Consider the following 26,250-nt stretch of genomic DNA (forward strand, 5'->3'; position numbering starts at 1 on the left):
CCACTGATCAGGTAGGGGCCTTTCCCCGAGGATAACACCTGGGCTCGTGGGTTTGAACTTTCTCTACCTACCCTTTCCTTACCCAGGGCCTCGAGATTCCCAGCTGTGATAACTAGGGCTGCTCCACATTGCGCTGTCAGGGGGTCTTCAGTCAATGTCTCGCCTTAGTGCGGAACATCCCCTAGCCTAGAGGGGTCCTTCTGAAACAGCCACCTGGATCTTGTCTACAAATTTGTGATCTTTTTCGGGACCATGTGGCTCTGACCTGGTGTCATACCACCTTTACATCCATATTTTTAATAGGAAGAATCCTGACAGGCAGGGACTCTGAGAGAACAAGTCTGATGGCAAAGCATTTCTGTGTAGGTAGAACAATCGCCACTGGTAACAGGAGTCAAGCGCTGGAAGTACCCCTTCCAAATCTACTCCAGGAACCAAGAAGGAAAGAGCAGGTGCACAGGCCTCCAGCAGGGGAGAGATGCCCTTTCAGGTAAGTCTGGGGTGAAAGGCTCACCCCAAGCAGTGAGAGCCGACACCCAACAGACAGGCCCAAGTTCCGAGCCCAAACCTGGCAAATTTGCACTTTTGAGTCAACTCCTGTCTTCTTCCTCTGGTGTTTTAATAGAGACTCACAGAAGTTCAGGACTGGAAATTCTGACTCAGGCAAAGAATCAAAATATTTTTGCAATTAAGGTTGTGCTTCTCAAACTCTCCTACATGCAGAGAACTTGTGTTCTTGAGGAGTCTGGGGCATAGTCTTAAGCACTACTTGCTACAAGTGGAAAATTTCTTTGAAGTGTTATGTTTTGTGTTAATAGTTCACGAGGATTTTTCATTTTCTTTCAAAACACACCATCATGTGTCAGTAATTTTCCCTCCAAATCTGTGAAAAAAAAACCCCACACTTTAGGAAGAAGAGTCCATGTTTATCTTATGGGTTCTTATACCTCCATCTGAAAAACAGAGCCCTCAACCAACATTCACTGCTGTTACAAAAGTTAGTTAACATGAACTCTCAAGAAATCACAAGAGAAGATTCTTAGAATAAGAAATAAGGTTCAGTCTGTCTATATCCTTAATCGGCTATAAACATTAAAATAAATTAGAATAGAGGAACATTCAACCCAGTTGGTCAGAAGTGCAAGAGACTATTTAGTCTGCAAACTGTGTGCTCTGGTGTGACGGAAGTAAGTCTAACGAAACCAGAGACAGAAGTGAAGATGCGCACTCACTCGGTCTCCAAGTTACAGGAAAAGAAATACACATATCAGACAGGAAAAGGTAAAAAAACAAGGGCAAGGCTTACTTTAAAATCTGCTAATTGTTGGTTGATGACATCCACCTCGGTCCCCACGACCCACTGGAGGGCCTCCCCCTCCTCTGCTGCCGTGGTCATATCATTGAGCGCTTTCAGCTTCTGATAGAAGTCCTCCACGCGGCCCAGGGTCAGCTCCAGCTGCTCCTGCCGAGCTCGGCTCCTCTCGGTAAGTTTGCTGCACTGTTTGCTCAGGGCTTCTAACTCCCTCTTGAGACCCAGCAGGTCCAGAGTCCCCTCTTCCTCCAGCATTTGTCGGCACTCTGCTTCTGAGGCCTCAATGTCCAGCTTGAGGGCTTGGATCTTGTTAAGGAACAGCCGCACATCCTCTATCTGGGACTGGAGGCTGTCAGTGTCTCGGCCGATAGCACCCATGCCATCCAGCTCATCGTCCAGGTCTGCCAGCTGAGAAAACATTTCTCGGACGCGGCAGTGAAACTGGCCAATCCCTTCCAGCTTGTTCTCCATGGCCATGCAGCCACTGTTCACTCTCTGCTTCACTTCTAGGAACTCCTGCTGGGCAACTTCAGCTTGATGGAGAAGCTGGGAAGCATCAGATCCATCCGGGGCATCCTCCACCAGGCCCCGAGTGAAGTTCCGCAGGTAGTCCACCTGGGGCTCCAGGGTCTGTAGCACTTCCTGCTGGGCTCTCAGCTTCTCCAGGTTCTTGTTGCTGCAGGCTTGAGAGCCGAGGGCATCAAAAATCTCAAGTTGGTGTTTGGCCCCTTCGACTTTCTTTTCAATATTCTTAAAACTTTCCTGGAACTCCTTGAGCCTCTGAGTCATTTCTTCAAGGGACCCCGTTTTGGCCTGTAGCTCTTCTGTGATGGAATCCATGTTCTGGTTGATACCAGCCTTCTCATCCCGGATGTCATCCTCATCTGTCTCTGAAGAGTTGATCAAAATGTCAGCAGCACTGTTCAGGATTTCCAACAGGGAGCGGCGCTTCTCCACCTCGCTTAGCATAGCCTTCGATCTGAGGAGATGGGACTCCAGCTGCACGGGATCCAGAGTGACCTGCAAGTCAGACATCTTGGCCTTACAATCTTCTATCCATGGCACCAGGTCTTCCACGTGCCACTGGTATTTCTGAGCCTTCTGCAGACAGTCCTTGAGCCTGGACTGTCTGTCTGCAGTTTTTTTACTAAGCTCTTCCCAGTGGCTCTTGAGCTCAACCAGCTGGTTTTGTAGAGTCTTCTTCTCTTCTCCAGGAGGCACAGAAAGCAGCAGAGATTCTCCTTCTGCCACAATCACCTCGTAGGAACCACTGTGCTGGTTAAGGCTCTTCTGAAACTCTTCATTCTCCTGTAGCTGAGACTGTAGCTGCTCCAGCTTTGCAGAGATTGGGCGGTTTTTCGCTTGCTGGCTTTGTTTGTCATCCAACCAGGTTCTCAGTTCATCAAACATTTGCTGGAACTGCTGGGTGCTGGCAAGAGCTGCCTGGAGTCTGTTCATGCGATCAGCTGAAATGAGAAAATCAAATTTAAATCATCAAGTCTGAACATGGCATTCAAAATGTTTCCTGGGAGTATATGGTCTAATTGTAGGAAAAGGAAACTGATGCTAATCAAGGGTCTACCTAAAAGAATATACTGTATCCTACACAATCCTCACATCAAGTCTGTAAGGTGATCTGACTAAGACAAGTAAACTTTTAACTTCTAAGCTGGTAAAAAGCCATAAATGTCTCCAGATAAAGAGACAACAAATTAATAACAAAATTTTTCTTGTACAAGACCATCATAAGAAGTCTAGAACATGTTCTAATTTTGTATATATGATATATATGCATGTACACATAGAATATAAATGAGTATCAATGAAAGTACGTGTGTAACTGTACCTATAAGTACATCTAAGAGCATGAATCTCTACCTGCTGGCTGGATTTATACCAGCACTCTTATCTTTAGGGTCACGGTATGTAAAGCCATGTAAAGTTATTGCTCGTGACCAATCAATGTGTGATGACCTTGGCAGTCTTCACTGTAGCTGGACAAAGGCATAGGGTCACACCATTCTGAGTCCAAAAGCTACTTAAAGGTCACCTTAGATTCTTGGGACCACGAATCCACTCCTTCTTTTGGCTTGCCAACAATGATGGCAGCAGTGTGTTCTTCACCTCAACTCACCTGCAAGGTCTTCTAAACCTTGGAGGGGCAGGGCAACAGTCTCCAAACGCTTCTTCAGCTCATCCTTGAGGTACTGCTCACCAATGAGCACTGACAGCTCATCGCAGAGTGTCTGCGCCTCCTTAATCTCCTGGTCTAATTGCTCCACGTCGGATCGAATCTCACTGGTCTCCTCCAGCTGCTGCTTCACAGCCTCGGGTTGGGTGCTGATGGCCGACTGGCCGCTCAGTCGCTGTCCAACTGCTTTTACTTTCTCTGACAAGTCCTGCAGCAGCTCCTGGTACTGTGTGCTTTTGACAACTGCTTGGTCAATATGGTTGGAACGGGAATTGAGTTTGTCAGTCAGTTCAATCCACTTCTCATTGATGCTCTGGAGCTCCTTCTGCACTTGGCTGGTGGAAGCAGAGGCATCTCCAGGGCCTGTTAGGATGCCCTGAGCGGCCTCGTTCAGCTGCTCATGCTGCTGCCTGCGTGCTTCGAATTCCTTCAGCATAAACTGTGATAGAAATGACACCACAGTGTTTAGATAGAAAACAGATCTAAAAACAGTGTCAAAACACAAACTGATTTTAGATTGTGCCAAGTAGTGCCAACTCCTTTTGAAAATAAAGCAGATAACTCCAAAGACCAGGCTACTGGGAAAATGTAGTATCACTTTTAACAGCTGCTTAATAAAAAAAAAAACTTATTTTGAAAGGATCATTGATTGTGTCTATTTTATTTCTCTTCCTTATTTGTCCTCTAGTGTTTCAACATCAGTTACTAAGGTCCGCCTTGGTTGGGAAAACAAAGTTTGTTGACTGGATTGGCAATCGTCAGCTCTGCCAGGCAAAACCCAGGCCTCTGAATGAGGAGCTTGAAATTCTGGGTCCCAAAGTGAACTATGTTACTGGCAGAGCTTGCCATTTCAACTCTAAATGCCCTGTTTTGCTTATTTCCTTTCTCAAATTTCCAACAGCACATATAAAGCTATACATTATAATAAAGCACAATTAGATAAAAAGCTTCTTTAAAGCAAGTACTATTCCTTTTCACTCTTTTCTATCCACTGCTTCACTCATCAAAGAAGTTAAGATCACAGGTTCTGGAGTTAGACCTCTGGGTTCAAATCCTAACTCCATCACTCACTAAGCTGTATAAACTTAGGCAGGTTTTTGAAAAGTCCCCAGCTTCCTTATCTGTAATATGAGGATAATAAAGTACTTACTTGGCTGTTGTTGGGATTAAATAAGAAAACTTATGGAAAGTACTCAGCACTTATATTGTGTAAAAATAAATATGCCAGGACCTCAAGGACTAATAGATGTGTAAATAATGAACCATAATAGAATGTAACAGAAATTAAAATGCTGACATGCATGTGGAATTGTGAAAGCAAGAAGTAAAGGTGGTTAATTCCTCAGGGGGTGACAAGCATAGAAGAAGGAAATCAGAAGGGCTTCCAGGTGACACTGAGCAGCACACAAGTCCTCCCAGGAACAGAGAGTGAGGCTGGTCAGAGGAGGGCCTGGGCGCCGCAGAGGCGGGGAGACCCCCAGATCTGTGAGTGCAGCGTGCTCAGGGAGGAACTCACTCTGGGGTGGGAAGAAGCCCGGGTGCGTGGGGGAAGAGCTGGCAAGACAAACCGGCACTAGGCTGTGCAAAGCCTTATGCACCATAGTCGGCAGGTATTTGAGCTTTGTTCAACAAGCAGCCAAGAGCCACGGAGGCATTTTCATATATTCAGATATATGATTTAAGAGGATAACTTGACAATTGTGTGGAGGATAAACTAGACCAAGAAGCCCTTTAAGGGGCTGCTGTTACGGGAAGAGGCCCGAGATGTAGCCTACTAGCATGTAGAGTGGAGAAGAGAGGCTTAGAACAGTGGTTCTCAAATTGGGGTCTGGGGGCCCCTGGGAGTCCCTAAGCCCTTGCATGGCATCAGTAAGGTAAAAGCTACTTTTATAAAAACTAAGATGTCTACCTTTTACGATTCTTATTTTCTCATGACATCGGCTATCACAATAGACTGAATGCAGAGGCAGATATGAAAATCTATGAGACTATTCTATTAAGCGAGACATTAAAAAGTTATTTATTTATTTTTGGCCACAGCTTGCAGGATCTTAGTTCCCTGACTAGAGTCTGAATCTGGGCCCTAGGCAGTGAGAGCACCGAGTCCTAACCTCTGGACCACTAAAGAATTCCCAAGTCAGACACCATTAAAGAGATTTGCAAAGATATAAAATAATGCCATTCTCATGCAATTTTTTATATTTTGGAAAATATTCTTTTTTTCACAAAAATGTTTATCTATGTTAGTGTTATGGTTATATCACTATAATTTTAAAAAGTAATTTATAAATGCACATTTAAAAAATTCCCCAGTGTTTTCATACAGTTAAAATGAATAGATATCAGTAGATGAACACAAGCTTTTCGGGATCCTCAATAATTTTTAAGAGGGTAAAAGGATTTTGAGAGCAAAATGTTTACTTTTGGAATGGAAACCAAAGGATTAGAAAACCACTGGATTAGAAAATTTGTAAGTAGACTACATAGAACTTGGTAATTAATTGGAAGCAGGGACTAAGAGAAAGAGTTCTTTCAAAAATTAGTTTTAGGGGACTTAGTGGGTGGTCAGAAGATACAGAACAATTTTAGGGAAGGATACAGAACAAGGAAATGTTCTAGGCAGGATTTCATCAGAAATGACATACGGGACCAACCTAAATCTCACAGATGTGAGATGTGACATAAGGGGACCAACCTACAGCTCACAGATCCTCAGGATCTCAGGTCCTGAGGTCTGATCAGCAGAAAATCTTTAAGTAAAGCCAGCAGATATAAAACCCTGCATGAAGTAATGTGAATCACTACCACTGGGGATTGAAAGTAAAATATGATTCTAACATTTAGTCAGAAGTGCCCATTCTACCATCTGCTCATCTTACTGTCTCGGTCAACAATATCAAAAATACAGTTATTGAACATTTGCTATTTGATAGGCACCATGATAAAGACCATACAAGCATCTCATTTAAAGTGAGGAAGTAGAGACTTCGAGAGGTTAAATGACTTGTCCAGGGTCATGTGAATCTATCTGTTGAGAGCAGCATTCAAACCCAGGTTCGTGTGCCTCTGAGTTCTTGGCTTGAAAGCTGTCAGGAACTGCTCACCTGGACCTGTTGCTTTTGTGCGTTCAGCATGTTGGGGTCAATAGACAGGGGGCCCAGCACCCCCATCATCAGCTCTTTCTCCATCAGCCAGGGCCGGAGCTGGGATTCTGCAGCCTGGAAGCAGGCCAGATGACTTGCAGATTCCTCCAGCTGCCTTTGCCGAGCCATTGTCACCTCGGTGGCCCTTTCCCATCGGGAATCTGTAGAGAGGAAATGAGAGAATGGATTCCTTTATCCTCGTCAGCCACTAGCCTGGTCCCTAATATTCTACAGGAAATGACCCCTGGAGCATTATTTAAGTTAAAAATAACCTGCATTTAATTTTAACTAAAGTCACAAACAGTTTTGATTCATGACTATGGTGGTGGTTATATGAAACTACCCATGGGATAAAACTTCAGAGAAGTACATACGTACACAACACATGTAAAATACCTTATGCAACATATATATTATTTTATAAGCTGTTTTTAAACTTACTAATTAAGAACAGGACATTATTCATGCCAGTAATTTTTTCATACCAGTACACATTCACCTACATCATTTATAGTTCCTAGTATGAGTATAGCATGTGTGAGTATGTGTTAGCAGCTCAGTCATGTCCAGCTCTTTGTGATCCCAGTGGACTGTAGCCCATCAGGCTCCTCTGTCCATGGGATTTTCCAGGCAAGAATACTGGAGTGGGTTGCCATTTTCTTCTCCACGAGTACAGCATAATTTATCTAACTCCTTCATTGAATGTTTAGGTTATTTCCTGTTTTTAATTTTTATCATCAATGCTCTCTTTGTCACAGAAAGACTGTCAGTTTGACTTGCCCAAAGAAGCCAAACTTCTGACACCTTGAGTGGAATCTCTGAATTTTTTCCATGATCAGGTTCATTCTCTAACCCTACCTGCCCTTCTTGCTGGCTTATGACAATTAACAAAAAATAATTCTTGTTTACTGGATGTGCTGAAAGCCTATATTTGTTTGAGGACAAGCAATTTAGTGAATTTGTAACACCCCTGTGATAACATACTGAGCTCCTCTTGCATTTTCTTCCAGTTTTCTGCTTCTTGTGAGTTGGGATATGTTATCAGTAATTCAGCCAGGGCTTCCTTTACATTTTGGACTTTTGGAGAATTCTGTTCCAATTCAGCCAGGAAGGCCTAGGAGAAAGAACATCACACACACCATGAGATTTCTGGACAGGAAACAAAGCTTGGAGTGTAGAGGAAATGATGGAAAGATGGGGCAGCAATTACAGGCTCAACTTCTGATTCTCTCCATGACTTGTTTCATGACTTTAAGATACCTAACCTTTCTGCTTGAATTTTTACTTAAAAGGAAAAGCCAGATGGCAAGATCTGAATTCCTTTTATGTAACATACATTAGTAACTATAAGAAAATAACTAATCCCTATAAACTAAAAGTGTCAGGAATTGATCCTGATCATGATGATGATAACAGTGATGCTTATGCAGTTGTAAAAGTTGATATTCTAGGCTCAAAGGGAATATTCAAATTTGGGGAGAAAATTGTTTACCAAATTTTTTACATGGTCTTATTTCTTCCACCATTTTCTCTAGTCCTACATGTCAATCTTAAGAATGAACTGCAATCATGGCAGTTTAGATCCCTCTAAATTGTGCTTTGATGGGATGTTTTGGCTATACCATCACATAGAAAATGAGATCCCATTTTCTGAACTGATGCTTCTGAGGAGGGCTATTGTCCTTATTCTCCTTCTGCAAACAGATCTGGTTTTGTTTCTCAATCTGATTTGTAACAATTTCTAATTTCATAGGCAAGAAAATTCTCTGGGAGAATTTAGGCATTTGAGCATTTGAAAATCAAACACTCTGCTCATCATGACTGGGTGGTTGGCCAGGTCTCCTTCTCAGGCCCCTGGGCTCAGGCAGGAACACTAGTACAACAGCCCTTTCCTCTTAGTATTGAGATGCAGCTATTGTGAACACAGTACCTTGTTAGACTCAGCCTGGGCTCTCACTGTCTCTGTCTTGGTTGGAGAGGAAGAGGTGTCCATGCCTTTCAGGACTTCCTCTTTTGATTCCAGCCACTGCAGCACCGAACTTGCCTCCTTCTGAACTTCTTGCATTCTGCTCAGGACAGCCTGAAGGCTTTCCTGCCGTTCCCGAAGCACGCCCCCAAGTTTCTCATATTTCAAGTTTACATCTGACATGTCACACTGGATTTCCGTCAGATCTAGCATCACAGAAACAGAAATCAGACTGGGAATAGCTCTCAAGTATCCCCACTGGTTCCTCACTAAATTATTCATCAGGATTAAGTATCTCTCCTACTCTTTCTAGTGAACTAGAGATTATCTTCCTGCTAAATCACATAAAAGTTCCTGTTTACAAACAAAAGGCAAAAGAGCTCTCACTAACCTGCTTTCTGATTCTGGCATGACATACTCACATGTATAAATAAAATAATAAAATACTAAGTAAACACAGGAGCAGAGAAAGTAAAGGGAGTGAAGGATATGAGGCATTCTTCTACTTCTTTAAACTACAAAGAAAACTTGGTGGGGAGTCTCAGGGCTAGATTAGACCACCTCTAGTATAACTTCTTTATAATTCAAAGATTTGCATACATTTTCTTCCAAGTCTTTCCCTATTGGTCTTATCTAGTGGTCCAGTTTATTTGCTTGTACCTTTATTTCACTGGCTGCCAATCGGTTTAGCCTTTAGCTAGCAACAAAGAGGCATCACGGCTACTTCTCCCCAGATTCTCACGCTTACAACCCATCCTAGCAGCAGTCTTTCCACACATATGGAAACATACACAGATGCAAACATGAACAGTGTCCTAACACACCCAACAAAGAGGCGCTGTTGAAATGGCTTTCTCACCTTTGCAGGTGTGGTATCCGTTTACACTGCCTACAGAGCTTCCTACAGAGGGCAGTATGGAACCTGAGCAGAAGGACAGAGAGACAAACAGGGCGAGACAAAACGTGTTAGGAATACATACAGGCACCGAGTTTATTCTTTGGCACTCACTGTAAGCTCAGGTATCAGGAAGTTAACACAGCACAAGACAACATACTCATGGAAAGAGACAAATCATTTTAGCTGCCAGGCAACGGTGTCACTAGGGGTGATTCAGCTCCTTAGCAGTAAGGATTACTAATCCTTTCTAGAGGAAATCCAGATTCCCTTAAATCTCCAATTTGAATTCTTTGGACTCTGCCCTAATTTTGTGAAGCAAGTATTAACAGAGTGACTAAGTCTTGAGACTAATATCTGACATACTTTGGAATGAGGATTTATAATATAGCCAAAAAGGTTCGACTTTAACATCAATGTTGTTCACCATAATAAAAATAAACAGTAAGTACAATTAAGGACATAAAAAGCAGCATTCTTTTAGTAAAGACATAAAAGCGAGCCCTTCTTATATTGTTTCAAAAGATTCCCTTTTTTTTTTTTCCCATGACTTTCTGCTCCCCTTCCCCCACCAGAAAACAGAAATTCTAAGTACCAATAAATCTGGCTCATAAACATTCCCATAAATTCTGTTTAGGGTCGTTGGTTCTGTTTCTAATTACCACAATTTGACCTATATTCTCTCCAAGTTGATTCCTTACGTTTCAGGAGTATCCCAAGTAAGTAAAAACCAGATCATGCAATTACAAAGATTATAAAGAAATGTGAAGAACAGTCATGACATAATGTAACAACATTCCAAGAGCTGACTAAGACTCTCACATGTACTAATTTCACTGTGGAAAAAGTTATGTGTGAGGTTATATTAGAAAACAGTGATTGCAAAATTTTTAAATGTTAAAATTATTGTATTTTCAATTAAAAAATAGATCAAACACAAAGATCAGATTCCACTCCAGTGTGGTGATGGCTAAAAAGAAACTGGAATAGTAATTTGAAGAAGACAGTCTAGACAAGACTGTCACTAACTCAGTACGTGAGCCTTAATCTGTGGACAGACTTCAGTATCTTCTCTGGGATATGAAGATAATCTTGTCAGCTTTCATGGGGTTACAGGTGAGAGGTAGTGAGGCAGTGGATGTGAAAGCACTTTATGAAGCCAAAAGAGCTCACAAACGTAAGGAACCAGAACATTCATGCATTTTCAAAGATGGAAGAGAACTTTAAAAGCACTCAGGGTAGTGATCTTCACACTGGTTTTCAAAATAACTAAAAAGGAGCTTTAGGGACTCTGTAAATGTTTGGTTTACCTTTAAGATTCAGCATATATTTCTAAGTACTTAGAAATGGCAGGAAAACATGCACGTTCTATCATGGTGAACACCACATTAACCCAGTAGATAGAGTCAATTATGCTGCTTTTTGGGGAGAATAAAGGAGCTCCTGCACCTCTGTGCATACATTTAACTCCTTTCTGAGGGTCACTGATGGGAAAAATTGTAGTTCTTCTCTAACTCTTTAAAATATTCAATCTGACACATGTCCACTCATATACAAAGAAAAACATCTATAGCACATGTGTATTACATAAAATGATAAAAAGGCTCAAAGCAGGCTCTCATCAGGTAGAACTGTGTAATAAAGCAGAACTCAACACTTCATATAGTAAAGTGAACTTTTAAAAACTTTTGCCATCATTTGCAGCTATTTATCTGTGTGAAATGTATTTTTTTGATACAGTGCAACCAAGAAAAAAATGGAGAAATAATCAAATAATGAAGCAGTCATTCAAACATTCTTTTCTTTCCTTCAAATTTCTATATTTACTAAGATAACCTCAATATTCATTGATGAATTGATGGATATCATAATATATAAATGCTATAAATTCACTTATAAGGGAAATTTATGCCACCAAAATATTTTTATTTGTTTTATAGAGTATAGTTCTATAGGAGATTTAATTTTTAAATAGATGCAAGTAAAAGAGTTTGAACAATCACTGATCCATTTCAGGAGTCAGAAAGCGTTAGTTCACCAGCAAATCTGTCCCTCCACCTGTTTCTGTATACAAAGTTTTATTGGAACATAGCCACACCCATTCATTTATATATTGTTTATGACTGCTTTTGTGCTACAATGGCAAAGACATATAGTGTGACAGAGACTATATGGCCCACGAGCCTAAAATATTTACAGCCCTTTATAGAAAAAGTTTGCTGGGTGATGTCACAAAAGTCACTGAACTTAGAAGTTTAAGTGTTAGAAAATAAAAGTCACCAATTCTCTGAAATGCTGTCACTTCTAGGTTATTCCAAGACATCTTTAAAACTTTAGGATACAAAAGGAACCTAGCCATTCTCAGGGGGAAAAAAGAAAGCAAACTTCGCTCTTACTATTTAAGGGACTATGGAAGTGCATTAACACAGTCTGGTAATAAAATCTAGGAGATCCCAGTTAACAACCAGCAAGTGACTGTGAGCTCAGGATGCATTTGTCTGAAAGACTTAATTTGTAGGCAGAGACTATTCATACATCTGGGCACACTCTTTGTATGTACTTCCAATAAGTATGCCAGTTTCTGGTGTATCAATGCTGATTCCCAAAAACCTAGCCTCTCCCAAGTTGCTTATACCGCTGACCCCAATTTAAAGTTAATCAATAGCCACGCTATTCACATATTTAGAAGAGGGAAATTCCTCAAGATGGAAAATCCTATTTTAATCCTTCCATGTTCATTTGTCAGTTCTATGTGGGCCAACTAGTCCCTTTACTTTCTCCCATCATGGGAAGAGATTCTGTAAAATGGAGCAATGTTACAAAGCAAAAGGGAAAACAGATCAGGTTGAGGGGGAAGACTGCCTCCTTTGTGAAGCCTCCTTTGTTCTCATATCCAACCTTGATTCTAACTTTCATTAAACAAGGGGTCATCATCAAAGGCCAAAGGAAAGAATGATGTTTATTCAATACTTTTTCAAGAGCCTGCACTCACCAGTCTTGGCTTGAGAATCAGGTGCTGTGATCTCCATGATGAGATTTTCTAAAGAAGTACCTTTACAATTGATTTCCTCTACCAAAGTCCCCTTACTTGTCCAGTCATCTAGGAGACCCTGTTTAAAGAACAAAATAGCAGAATGTAATATTTGGAGGCTTTTCCTCATAATTATGGGCACCTGTTCTATATAAACTCCCCAAAGTTTTGATAAGCATTAAGTAACCATTTTCACTTATTCAGTCATTTCAAGAACTTGATTTAGCTAGCCAAGGAGAATGAGATCCTGGAAGACTCAAGACCTTCTCATTCATTCATGCATTTATCAAGCAAAAAAAATTTTGTTTTTGAGCATTTATTATACACCAGGCATCATGCCAAACGCTGGGGATACAAAATAGGATTGTGACACAGTTCCTAAACCAACAGCTCAGATTATCCATTATAATGCAATAAATGATGTTACAGAAATATGGAGAGCCACTAGACTCTAAGCACACAAAAAGAGACACATCTAACTGCCTGAAAGGAGGAAAGCTTGGCATTAAGATAAAGAGTTTGCCAGGTGGACAAAGGGAACACTATGCATGTAAAGAACAAAAAGGAAATGCTGTTGGAAGGTAAGATGAGGTGCTAGATACTGAGATGTAGAAAAATACACAGAATCATAGACTACACTTTGCATTTTCAGGGGAACTTTATATTGGGTTTGAAGTCAGAGCTCTAACCATCACAGAAAGCCATTACGATACAATGACATCTGCGCTAAGACAAAAGTGTCTGGTAATGTAGTCTCTAAGCTGTGAACTGCCTGCTATAGAAGTAGAATTTTACTCCTTTCCCAGAAAGGACTAGGCTTCAACCCCTTCCTCCGCACTGAATTCCTACATAGTTTGCTTTTGACTTAAAGCTGCAGAGCAGCAGCAGAGAAAGACACAGAGCCATGAACATCTGGCAAGCTCATGTGCCGAACTTCAAACTTAACCTTGTCAGTTCTTTTATTAGTCACTCTTGATTCCAAAGAGCCACAGTTCTCAAACTGTGCACTGACTCATAGGATATTTTAAATTTTTGAGCGAAAAACAGTGACATCTGTTGGACACCATGTGAACAACTACTGTTAAGCTGTTTGGTTCTGACCACTTAGCAAGTGAGGTTTTTTAGGTTTTGTTTTTTCTGGCCTTGAGGTGCCATGAAAAATGTCTTGAAACATAGAGGGCACCATGAACCAAGAAATCAGGGGACCTCTGTCCTAGGGAACTCTCCACAGCAAATGCTCCTAGCATCCTCTCTGTGAAAACAATCAAACTCTGTTTTACTAAGAAAATAAGGACAAATGCATGAGAGTTAGGTGGAGGCTGGTTTCAATACAAATAAGAAACACATCAGAGGTGCAAATAGAGCTGGATAACAATGAATCAAGATAGCAGAGAAGAGACTTTGCAGCAGATGGGAGAAAGGTGGGTACTATACCCTTGTCGGTATCTTCCCACCAACTGACTCTAACTTTCCCTTAATTAGTTATGGAGAAATTCTCTCAATTTTGTGATCACATGTCTAGTCACTTGCTCCCATATAACTGTCTAATTCTCAAACACACGATGAGAGTGTAAGTTTCTCAAGACTGGACTCTGATGACCATCTTTCCTATGACTTACCACAGCATGACAGTCATCCCCCTAAAGAGCTGAAACTTTATAGATATCATTCCCAGATTTTTTTTTTTTTTAATAGGAATGTTTTGGTGCTCAGTGCTTGGACAGGGGTAGGCGGAACTCACATGAAGAGCATGGAGGCACTGCTGTTCTGATACAGATGGATAACTTGGGTTTCTCACACCACTCCCCCACCACAGATTGAAATGAGTACATACAAGCTTCCAAACTGCTGTCTAGCCCAACTCCTGGAGATCCTTTTGTTCACCTACCTTCAGGTGTTCAATCTGCTTTTCCAGCTCTTTAGTACTCATGAAAGTCTCTGCAGGTGGAATATTCCCTTCAGTTTCCTTCAGCCATTTCTGGAAAGTCCTAACCAGCTTCCGGAATTCATCTAATTGCTCCTGGCAAGATGACGCATCTTCCTCTCTGTCAAGGGAGACATTTTGTTACTTGCCAGACGAAGCTTTGTAAAGAAGTCAACTTGAACTAAAACTAGGTTCATCCTAGGGCTCGAGGCATCAGCTTCCTAACAGGGCCTTCCCATCTCATAATCTTTTCCATGGCAGCTCTGGCTCAACAACCACATGTTATGCAGGAGAGCGTCAAACTGAGGAATCTGTTGCCCTTGTTTGGACATTTCTGGGGAAAGGAGTCTTCAATCTTACTCGAGGCTAAAGTGAAAGTGAGAAAAACTAAAGGCAGCCTGCTATTTAGGTACTGTGATACAATGGAAAGAATGCAGGCTTTGGATCTCAAGTCCAGCTCTGCTACTTTTTAGGTCTTTGACTCTTTTAAGGCCCAATTCACATGCTAATTCCTTTAGCAAGGAAGTTGCCAAAACAAAGGCTCAGAGAAGTTAAGCTAAGCACACCCATGAGTCAAATAAATCAAGGAGAAAGAATTCAATTTTGAAATTAAGTTTTGGAAATGGTCACATCTGTTAGACTTCAGACCAGAGATCCTGGTTCTTCATATAGCTAAAGGCCCTCCGCAGAGGGAAAGAAAGACAAAACCTGCTTGGCCTGTGTCCTATCCCCTTCGCCTGCACTAAATAACCTGCTGCTCACAGTGGTGATTTGAGCAACTGCTTTCCTCTAGTCACTAAGGCAGTCCTCTGCCAAATCGAGATATTTATAGCTAAACCAAGAAAAGTCTTATCAAACTTTAAACCCACATGAGGCTTTCTGAGGAGGGAATTACAGCTTTTCAACAGTGAGCCAATAACCTGAAATCAGCCACCTCTGTCACACATTCCCATGTTTGCCTTCAAAGAAGAATCCAGAAACTCCTCCATCATAGCAACTGAAATGTGGTCAAAACCAGCAATGTGAGTGCCAAATAACCTCTAATTACATCTGTGAACTCTCTTCCATTTTTTCCTCATTATTTCTAATACTACCACAATCCTTCTTGCTGTCTCAGATTTGTTCTGTTTGGTCCATGTGACTTGGGCTTTCCCTTGTACAGAGGGGGAAGTGAGCCCCATTACTGAGAAGGAACTCACTATTTACTAACAGAAAGACCACTAAGTATTACGTAGACCGAGTAGCTTTGTCTTAAAGAGGCATTTTCCAATCCTTTACAGCTCAGTATCAGAATTTTGATGCTATCTTTGCTGGTAAAGGAGAAGTCATTTCACTCAACAGCAAGAACAAATTAGCTCCATGACACTGACACACATATGAAAACTCACCTTTCTTTAATTGTCTTCTGTAGCTCTGTGAAGTCCTTTTTGAGGTTCTGCACCCTGTATTGGTGCTGGGACAGGTCCAGAGCAAAGCCACAGGAGCTCAGGTCAGTGACTAGGTGCTCAAGAGTATCCAGATTCTCCTGTTGGTCTTCCATTTCCAAATTGAGCTCCTGTCAAGCAAACAAGGAAATGTATTCAGTCCTCTGATCTTTATAAATACTTAAGACTCTAAAAGAATGAAAGGTATCTAGATTAAAGCTGGGACACGTTCTCTCTAATCTGTAGAAAAAGAGGGAACAAGGACTTCCCTGGTGGTCCAGTGGCTGGGAATCACTTGCCAATGCAGGAGGCATGGGTTTGATCCCTGATTTGGGAAGATTCCACATGCCCAAGGGCAACTAAGCCCATGTGCCACAACTACTGAGCCTGTGCTCTAGAGCTCTTGACAATTGCAACTACTAAGCCTGTGCACCCTAGGACCCATGCTCTCAACAAGAGAAGACGGCACAGTGAGAAACCCATGCACTGCAACTAGAGAGTGGCCCTCACTTGCTGCAAGTAGAGAAAGCCCACACGCAGCACTGAAGCCCTAGGACAGTCAAAAATAAAAACATTGAAAAAAAGAAAAAGAAGGAACAAGAATCGAGCATTTTACTGTGTTGACTGCTAGATCAAAACATAAAATATGTAGGATTTCTCCAATCCATTTGAGAGTGGCTGGAAATTAGAAAGAAGCCTCGTCTCCTTTAAACAAATCTTTGAAGAATCCAGAGGCAGCATGACAGAATAAAAAGAATATAAGTTTCTGGTGTAGAAAAGATGTGCAATTCAATCATGGCTGTGTCACTTACTAGTCTATGATCTTAAGCTATTAAACTTCTCTAAGCTTTCATAGTCTGTCTATTCTTTAAAACAGGTAAATAAACTCTTTACTGTTATTTAACACTGTATTGAAGATATTGGCCAATGCAATTGGGTAAGAAAAAACATTTTGTGGCATAATAATTTGAAAAGAAGAGGTAAAACTATATTTGCAGATTACATGAAAGTATATTTGTAAAATCTCAGAGAATCAACAATATAACCAGATTGAAAAGTGAAGTAATCCAAGAAGGGAGAAGAATATAAACTCAACATACTAAAATCAAGAATAATACAATAGCAGCATAAAAGGTACAATTTTAGGAATCAACTAATAAGAAATGTACAGAACCTTTACAAATAAAACTTTAAAACATGTCTGAATGACATGAAAGCCGACCTGTAAAAATGGAAAAATGTCCATAAAGATGTGTGTATGTGTATGTGTGTACGTATGCACATACATGCTGTGAATAAGTGAAGTAATGTGACCCAAATAAAATGTGACCAATATTTTTCTCTAAGACTGATAAAGTTGATTCAAGTGTTCACATGGAAAAATAAATGTACAATTATAGCTATGAAAAATCCTAAAAAAGAAAAAAATGGGGGAGATCAGCCTTACCAGATAGTAAAACATACCATAAATCCTCTAGAATGTTAACAGAAAGACCAGTGAAATAGAATAGAAAATCAAGAAACAGACTTGAATACATATGACATTTTGTATGTGATAAAGACAGATTCTCAAATTACTGGAGTAAATACAGATTTTTCAAATAAATGACATGGGGAACAACTAGATAGAACTTTGGGAAAACATAAACTTGAATTCATACTTCATATATACTTCAGAATAAACTTGAATTGTTAAAGTATTAGAATTTTAAAAACAGAGGAGAAAAAAAGAAACCGTGTAGGTACAGTTCATCATAACCTGAATATGGCAAAAGGCTTTCAAACCATGACTAAAAATACATCTTCAATGAAAGAGTGATACCTCTAGTCTCAAACTATACTATGAAGTTACTACAACTGTACTACAAAGTCATCAAAACACTATGGTACTGGCGCACACACACACACAGACATATACAGCAACGGAACACTACAGAAAGCCCAGGGTATACATGGATAAAGAAGATGTGATACACACACACAAACACACTCAGAGGAATGTTACTCAGCCACAAAAAGCATGCAATCTTGCCATTTGTGACAACATGGATATATCTAGAGTGTATGATGCTAAAGGAAATAAAGCGGACGGAGAGAGACAAATACTGTTGATCTCATTTATATGTGAAATCTCAAAAACAAAACAAGGGAACAAACAAAAATGAAAACAGATTCATAAATACAAACAGGTGGTTGTTAGAGGGAAGAAGGGTGGGAGAATGGCAGAAACAGATGAAGAGAATTAAGAGGCATAAACTTCTAGTAATAAAATAAATTTAAATCACAGGGATAGAACATATAGCATAAGGAATATGGTCAATAGCACTGCAATAACTCTGAGTGGGGACAGATGTTTACTAGCCCTATCATGGTAATCATTTCATACTGTATTGAAATGTTGAGCCACTATGTTGAACACTTGAAACTAACATAATATTGTATATCAACTATATTATTTCAATTTAAAAAAAACTGATAAAATCTACTGTGTAAAAATTTAACAAAAAATTTTACATGACCAAAAAACATCCTAAGGAAAGACAAAAGACAAACTGAGAAAATATGGCACAAATGAACTTACCTACAAAACAGAAAAGACTCACAGACACAGAGAACAGACTTGTGGTTGCCAAGGGGACGTGAGGTGGGGGAGGGAAGGCCTGGGAGCCTGGGATTAGCAGATGCGAACTATCACATGTAGGATGGAGAGGCAACAAGGCCCCACTGTGCAGCGCAGGGAACTATATTCCATTCCTGTGATAAGCCGTAATAGATATTAAAAAAGGAACGTCTATAACCAAGTCACTCTGCTGTGTAGCCGAGACTGGCACAACGTTGCAAATCAACTATATTTCAATTAAAAAATTAAAAACAAAATAAAAACAGATCGCAAAAAAAGAGAGAGAGAAAGATTTCCTAATCCTACCCACTGAAAGGACCTAGAAGCAATAGCATCCTGGTGGCTCATGCAGTATCTGGATTTTGATGTCTAAATATAATTCTCCAGTAAAAATAGGCTTCCTTGGAGAAAGGGGTGATTTCAGGTATGGGACAGGGAAATTACAAGGTGACATGACACACTGCGCCACAAAGTAAGACAGTACTAATATACTGGTGGGGACATGTCAGACAGACCCCAGGAGACAGCCTAAAGGGGCTCTCATTGACCAAAAACGGGACATTGCTTGAATATAAAAAAGAACAATAATGATAATGAATAGGGGACCCCATAATGACACTCTTTTATACATTTATAAAGAGAAAGAAAACAGCAATTGGTAGATCGAGATGAAAAGTATGCAGTGTTTATTGTACTATTCCTTTTACTTTTCTAGAAGTTGAAAAAATTTCAAAACAAAAAGCAAAAAGTGAGGAGAGCAAACCAAACAAAACAATGAGCTCACAGTACAGTATGGAAAAGGTTACATAGCTGGATAAACCCAAGGTAGTGATGTGGGCATATGGCAACGCTAAGGTACCACAGGTGGTAGGTGGGCAGCTGCAGCCGTTCTGGAGCTCAAGTTAGCCACTACTTGATCAAATTAAGTACAGGCATATACTGTGATCCAGCAATTCTACTCCTAGATACACATCTGTATCTGTGGAAGGTAGTATTTTCAGCTCTGCCTACTAGCTGTATGGTAGGATTACACTTCTCTACCCACTTTGAAAGTTCAGGTATGATCGTGTGAAACTTGCTTTGACTAATAAAATGTAAATGGATATGGTATGTGCTCTGAAACTCCAGTACTTTGGCCACCTCATGCAAAGAGTTGACTCATTGGAAAAGACTCTGATGCTGGGAGGGATTGGGGGTGGGAGGAGAAGGGGACGACAGAGGAGGAGATGGCTGGATGGCATCACGGACTCGATGGACGTGAGTCTCAGTGAACTCTGGGAGTTGGTGATGGACAGGGAGGCCTGGCGTGCTGCGCCTCACGGGGTCGCAAAGAGTCGGACACGACTGAGTGACTGATCTGATCTGATCTTCCCCTTGCAGTAGTAATCATGAAAACATATGTCAGGATGAAGTTTCCATCAACTTGAAAGACTGAGTGATTATGGTGAGCTAAGTATCCCTGCTGATCTGGGCTGAACACATGCTATGAGTGAAAAATAAAGCTAGGCTGTGTTTTTTAAAACTGAACAAACAATATGAAGTTTACAGGATAGCTGTGAGAATTCTTTTAGACAGTACAGGTCAAGTTTCCAGTATACTGACTAACATGTGCTCAGTTAACATTTGTTTTTCCTTGCCCTTCCTTCCCCTTTATTCCACCAATCTGGCAGATAAAGTCTCACCTGGATCTGTTGGAAGAAATGTGCAATATCCTGATCTGGCTGATTCCCAGAGGCCAGCAGCCGACTTTTGTTTTCCATGAATTGCTGCAGCTTCTCAGAGAGATGTTCAAACATCTCTGCCTGAGGCAGAAGCTTCTTTAGGGAGCTCTCCTTTTCTTGCTGCTGTAGACAGAGCTGTTCGAAGCGCTGGCTCACCTCAGCCAGTTTGCCCTGCAGCACAGCGGCCGTGGTGCTGTCTGCTGTCTCCATGAATTGGGTCACCATATCACGGGTGGCCTCCAAGCTGCTCTTCTGCCGAGCAATGTCCTGCTTCAATTTCTGTCATCAAGAGCATATCTGTCAGCTCCTGGCTCACTTATTCTGGGACATCTGAGCCACAGACTAATAAACTTCTAGTAACTACATGCTCACCTCCTCAAAGAGGCTTGAAGGATTGCAACTGAACCTTCAGAACATCATCGATACTCTTTCTTCTCCACCCCAGGCCACTGATGACTTTGCTATTACCACTCTCCCTCAAGTTTACCAATGGTTTGGAAATTGAGCGGACATACCATTGCTTTGATTAGCCATCATCTCTAAGTCTATTAGAATATTCATGGAAATACATTCTTTTCCTGATACTTTACCAAAACGATGCCACTATGGTAGGTGGCAAATATACCCTCTCTGCTGACTCCTGGGGCACGAGTCTCACCATGTTAGTGGCCAGGGCTTCCTGGACGACCCCTGATGACAGCGACACCACCTGCTCCTCTTCCAGGCTATTTTCCACTTCTCTGATGGACTGCAACAAGCCGTCCAGGCTTTCCTGGACACTCTGAGACTGGGCAATTGCCTTCTGCAGCAGAGCAGAGCGCTCCGCCAGGCTGCTGGAGAGGTGTTGGAAATGGCTGAGTATGGAATCTGGAAAATCAAGGCCATGACAAGAAAAAGTGGAGACAATTTTTCTGTTGCACTTTTTAAAAAATGTATTTAAACTGTACACGTTAGTTATTATAACAACGGACATCAAGGCAAACAGACTAAGCTTAAATACATCACTATTTGAACCAAACTCAATAAGCATTGTATATTTAGCACCTACTAAGTGCCAAAAATTGTGCTCAGTGCTGAGGACTAAAGATTATGATGATAAAGTCCCTGTCTTCCACAAACCTTAAAACTCTAAAAGAGAGCGTAGGTAGTGGAAGGCATATCAATTAACCATAAAAATAAAATCACAAGTGCTATATTGGTACTAGGAGTACTGTACTAGAGAAGCCAGAAGGAAAAGTTATTTATCTTTTACTTCTTGGGGATGGGGGTGGGGGTGGGGTCAGGAGTTTACCAAGGAAGTAACTTCCTGGTTACATCTAGAAGCAGGAGCAAGATTTCATCATGTACAGTAAGCACTCGTCCATGAGATTTTCCAGGCAAGAGTACTGGAGTGGGGTGCCATCGCCTTCTCCGTGATAAATGTTAGCAGTTAAGAAACAGGACAAACTTCAGGGGGAAAGCAACGAGGAAATGACTAGCTCATTTGGGAAAGGAAGGAAGTCGGGTGTGGTAGGAAGGTGAGTGTCTGCAGAAAAAGGGGTGAAGCCAGGCCACGAAGGCCTCCTATGGTGTGAGATTCAAGTTCATTAGAGGGTTAGCTCTTTGTGGCTGGAGCCGCAGCTCCTCGCCAGCAGCACAGATGCTTGTACGCAACAGTGTGAGATACCACAGAACAGAGGGAAACACTTGGTGGCAGGCGAGCGCTTTGGCCATTGCTGTTTCATACCTGTAGTTTCTTGAACATGCTTGCGGTCTGGGGCTGGCTCCCCTTCAATTTCCATGAGGTCGTGAGCTACTTTTTGGAGTTTTTCTACAGGTACTTGGTGCTCAGCCAATTCCTCCTGCAACTGCTGCTTGTCCATGAAAAAGGACAAAAGAAAACCTTTAGAGTGAAGTAATCAAAGCTGGTTTCTAGGGATCGAGAGCTACTGGGCAGCTATGTAGAATAATTCTGCTTATCCACAGCCACAGATGTCAGAATATAGTGTTCAGGAATCAGATATTGTCCAAGGCATCCCGACCCCTGCCTTTCACCTCTGCAAGCACTTGCTTTGCTTTGGGGGCGCTCTGAGCTGTGTGGAACAAGAGCCCGTGCCCCGGCTCACCTTTGTGGTTGCAAACTGCTGTTGCAGGACCCCTGGGTCAGAGGCAACTGTGTCTGAGAGGAGCTTCTTCACACTGGCCTCGCAAGCTTTCATCCAGGCCTGCAGGCTGTCGGCGCTGCTCTGAAACTGCTGATACTGGCCTAGCAGCGTGTTCAGGTGAGCGCCCAGGTGTGTACACTGTGCCAGAGAAAGAAGGGAAAGCAGACCAAAGCAGGTCAGGCCAGGGGCAGCAGCCTCCCAGGTAAGTCCAAAGAGGCCTGCCTGTGCTCCAGGGACCTGACTGTGACTGCAGGTAAGGACAGGTGAGCCTCCCAGGTAGACGGGAGCAACCATTTTCTACAAGTGGGTCCTGATTGTTTGACCCATACTATCCACCCCAACTTTACTATATACCGGGGAAGACACAGTGAGTTGTATGACAGGCTACCGATGAAATACACATCAAGCTGCAGGCAAAGGTGGGGCTCAAAGGTACAAAACATTTTCCCTTTGGGAGCATTAAAGATGTTGGCAAAAACATAAGACAGGTAAAAAGAACTAAGTGGATTCTGTATCTTAGGAGCTAAAGGAAGTTCTTTGATAGGGCGGAAGATGAAGCTTTACCCTGAATGTTCTGTCCAGGAATGAAGACTATATATTTGGTTTAAGTTTCCCTGTGCTCTGTCTCTTGGGAGTCCACGCCTGCTGGTCAAAATACAGGGAGGCGATCACTCCCACCTTCACCACTGGAGTGAGACATACCCCTAGCTCAGGTCGAGCATAAGCCCCTGGGCTTCCACATTTTTTTTTTCCCCCAGAGGCTCATAAAGACGTTCTGCAAGTCCACTTGCTCACTGTGTCCTGAGGTTCTTACTGTAAGCTGCAGAAACCACCCACGGTTGTGTGAAGGCTACCATTGACTGCTGCACCAGGGGGCCGCCAGATGTCTCGCCCATACCTCTGCATGGAGAGTGCTGTATCTTTCTGTCGCGTCTTTCAGCTTGGCCTTCACTAAGGTTCCAGTTGCTGATGCTTCCCTGCCATCATCGAGGCTGTTTCCTGTGTCCAAGACCTTCTGTCCCGAGATAGTCACAAATCGCAGGTCTCCTTTGTGGGAAATGACATCCTCTGAGAAGCTCCCCTGCCGCTTCAGCAGGGCGGGAAGGGCCTCGGGGCTGCTGCCTCCCTGATGCATGCTCTCCAGCTCTTTCTCAGATCGTTCCAGCCAGTTCTCAAACTCTCGATGGTCCTGCAGAAACTTCTGCAGCTCGTCCCGCAGTGTTTGCACCTGCTTCAGTTCTGCCTCCGACTGGGCCAGGGAAGTCGCATACTGCTCCTTCAGCTCTCCGAGCTTCTCTTGCAGCAGCTGTTGTTCCTCGGGTGTGAGGCTGTGGCCGTGCTGGTCCAGGAAGGCCTGGGCTGACTGCGTAGCCAGGATGAAATTCTGCTGCTGAGACAGCAGTTCTTGGTGACGAGCCTGGCAAAAAATATCCCCCCAAACAAAGGACTATCAGTAGGGATACCACAATGACTTGGTTATGTCTACAGCCGGAAGTAGGGAGAGATCTCAATAGGCCACTTTTCCAGCTGCTCAGATATCACCAGTCTCTCTGAATTGCTAGGTATTATGCCATATGCTAATCCCAGGTGAACTGATTTACCGAGGATCTGACGGCGACCGCGTGTTATCTCATCTGCCTTGCGCCACCATCTGCAGTGCAGGTGGACTACAGAATTCCCGTATCAAAGAGGAGATGAGTGAATGCCAAAAAGGTGTTGTATGTCTTAACAGAGGCCATGTAGATAATCATGGGACAAACTGACTAGAACTGGAGTCTCTTCACTAAACTACCCCAGGTCAAAGAGACGGTACAAGTGGCCAACTAAAACCACCCACACTGATGGAAGGAGTGAACAGTCTTCACAAGTCATACATGTGACAGCATAAAACAGGTCATCTGCAAATGCTAAGCTGTGAAACATGTCACTCATATATCCTTGAAGAGCGTTCCTACTAGAAAATACCTTGGGAAACTAGTTTTTCAGATAAGCAATTTGCATATTAGTAAGAATAAACTGTCTTTCTGCATGGTACAGACAGTACAGGTAGTCTGCACTTTGTGTGTGCTCTGTTTACATGTGGGCATGTGGAACTTTTTTCTGTTTAAGAAAGGGAACATAAGTTCTTTGAGGACAGTTGTGGTTGCTTTGTTCCTAAAATGTTCTTGCCGAGGCTAACAGAAGACAGTGGGTGCTTAGGAAGTGTTCTTGAAGCTACTGTAACACAAGGGAAAGCTGATAGTAGTCTGAACTGCAATAATACCTCGATGGAGATAAAAAGTGTGATGTCTTTGAGAGATATAAGAAGCACGGGATTTGATGACTGATTCAAGTGGGAGAGGGAGGTGGGGGAAGGAATCTAGGGTGATATTTTAGTCCAGGCAAGTGAGTGGGGATTTAGGAAGAACATGTTCGTTGGGGAAGAGGTACTTTAGAAAAGAGAAGGTCCATTTCTCAGGTTGAGGTGCCTGTGGTTCCAAGCTGCAGAGAGAAGGATTTATACACTCAGGACAGGCATTAGGGCTGAAGACAAATAAATACATGGAGATCACTAGTAACAGGAAGTGAAGTGTCATGGATGGATGAGATTACCTAAGGAAAGTATATTCTAAATGATTAAGATGAGACCTAGGCTACAACTTGCAAGTGCATCAGTGTGTTTCAGAAGCTGGCCAGAGGAAAGGGAGAATTACCACGGAAGATAGTGCTATGGAAACAAGGGGGGAACTATTTCCAGGGGAGTGGTCAAGGGTGTTAAGGCTGCTGAGAAATCAGAGATATGAACTGAGAAGTTCTCACTGGATTTAGGGCAGGAGGTTATGGTGACTTGCCCAGGGCAGGAGAGATTCACCCAGCATTGTGAGAACAAGCTAACATGCTCACCTTCAACTTTTCACACTGCTTGTCCAGCTTCTCTGGGGCTTCATTCAGCCCAGTGTGACCATCAGTAGTATCCAAGGCTCCTTTCTCCAGGTTGCCTGAGAGCTGCTCCATCTGTCCTTCTGATGATCCCACTGAGGTCACCCAGTCCAAGAGAGCATCGATCTTCCTCCTGTTCTCTGCCAGTTCCTTTGCTGCTTTACTCTGAAAGCCACAGGGGGAGTCTAGTGAGAAGGCCTTAAATACTCATCTACCATATAACCAAAGGTTAAGTAAAGGGAAAGATGTTTAGGTCAAAAAAAAGAGAGAGAGAGAGAGAGAGAGAGAAACTCTAAGGCTGGGTATAAACAGTCTTTGCACCCACAAAGAAAAACAAGCATCTTCTTTCTAACTCTGTTGAAAAATAATCACTAAAATGATCCCTAAATTTGATCTATATCTCATCACTTTTAACAAAGGATTTGAATCCCAGGATTTGAAAAGGCCCTATTAAATGGTGATCTTGTCCTGGCAACCCTCCAGGTTTTACAGAATTCTTGCTAGGTATGCAGAAGTTACACACTAGCTTGGTAGGATAAAAAATAACACAATTACACTCAATTACCTGGCTGCTCGTCCTTAAAGAAATCACAGACCACTCCCATCCTTTCCTCTGCCAAGCAGAGCACTGAATTCTGAAACTTGCCTCTCAAATTCTGTTTTCTGAATCAAGTATTTTACTAATAAAAGAGGTTATGCTAAGTGATATGTACATGTATTTCAGAATTCATCTTCAGGTAACGTACTTTTCTTTTCCACGTTCTCTACCGCCCTGAGTAGTGTACAAGTTCACAGCCAGACAAAGAACTCTAATTCAGTTAGCCAGTGCTAAGTGGGGTGCAGAAGACCATGAGACTTCACCTTCTTTTAAGTTTATCCCAGTGCCATGATTTCCCACTGAAACTGTAATGGCAGTTTGAGGAGAACTTGAGGCACATTAAGACTGCCCAGGTGTCTTCA

General features: G+C 42.1%; 1 protein-coding gene across 20 annotated transcripts in view; it reads right to left on the reverse strand.

The window, feature by feature from the left end:
• MACF1 (microtubule actin crosslinking factor 1) overlaps positions 1–26,250 on the reverse strand; it is a 338,009-nt gene that overhangs the window by 87,096 nt on the left and 224,663 nt on the right. For 19 of the 20 annotated variants that reach the window (XM_006077541.4, XM_044945229.2, XM_044945221.2 and 16 more), the window contains 15 exons: positions 25,255–25,455; positions 23,270–23,788; positions 22,333–22,509; positions 21,954–22,077; positions 20,886–21,094; positions 20,189–20,506; positions 15,851–16,017; positions 14,427–14,583; positions 12,500–12,617; positions 9,472–9,534; positions 8,577–8,818; positions 7,631–7,760; positions 6,608–6,807; positions 3,447–3,942; positions 1,307–2,778 (listed from right to left, as the gene is read on the reverse strand). In XM_006077541.4, the coding sequence (XP_006077603.4) occupies positions 1,307–2,778; positions 3,447–3,942; positions 6,608–6,807; positions 7,631–7,760; positions 8,577–8,818; positions 9,472–9,534; positions 12,500–12,617; positions 14,427–14,583; positions 15,851–16,017; positions 20,189–20,506; positions 20,886–21,094; positions 21,954–22,077; positions 22,333–22,509; positions 23,270–23,788; positions 25,255–25,455 (4,593 nt within the window). The remainder of the gene's footprint in view (positions 1–1,306; positions 2,779–3,446; positions 3,943–6,607; positions 6,808–7,630; positions 7,761–8,576; positions 8,819–9,471; positions 9,535–12,499; positions 12,618–14,426; positions 14,584–15,850; positions 16,018–20,188; positions 20,507–20,885; positions 21,095–21,953; positions 22,078–22,332; positions 22,510–23,269; positions 23,789–25,254; positions 25,456–26,250) is intronic. The other variant, XM_044945215.2, reaches the window with a different exon arrangement.

Source organism: Bubalus bubalis, chromosome 6 (genome assembly GCF_019923935.1).
Source record: "Bubalus bubalis isolate 160015118507 breed Murrah chromosome 6, NDDB_SH_1, whole genome shotgun sequence".
NCBI lineage: Eukaryota > Metazoa > Chordata > Mammalia > Artiodactyla > Bovidae > Bubalus > Bubalus bubalis.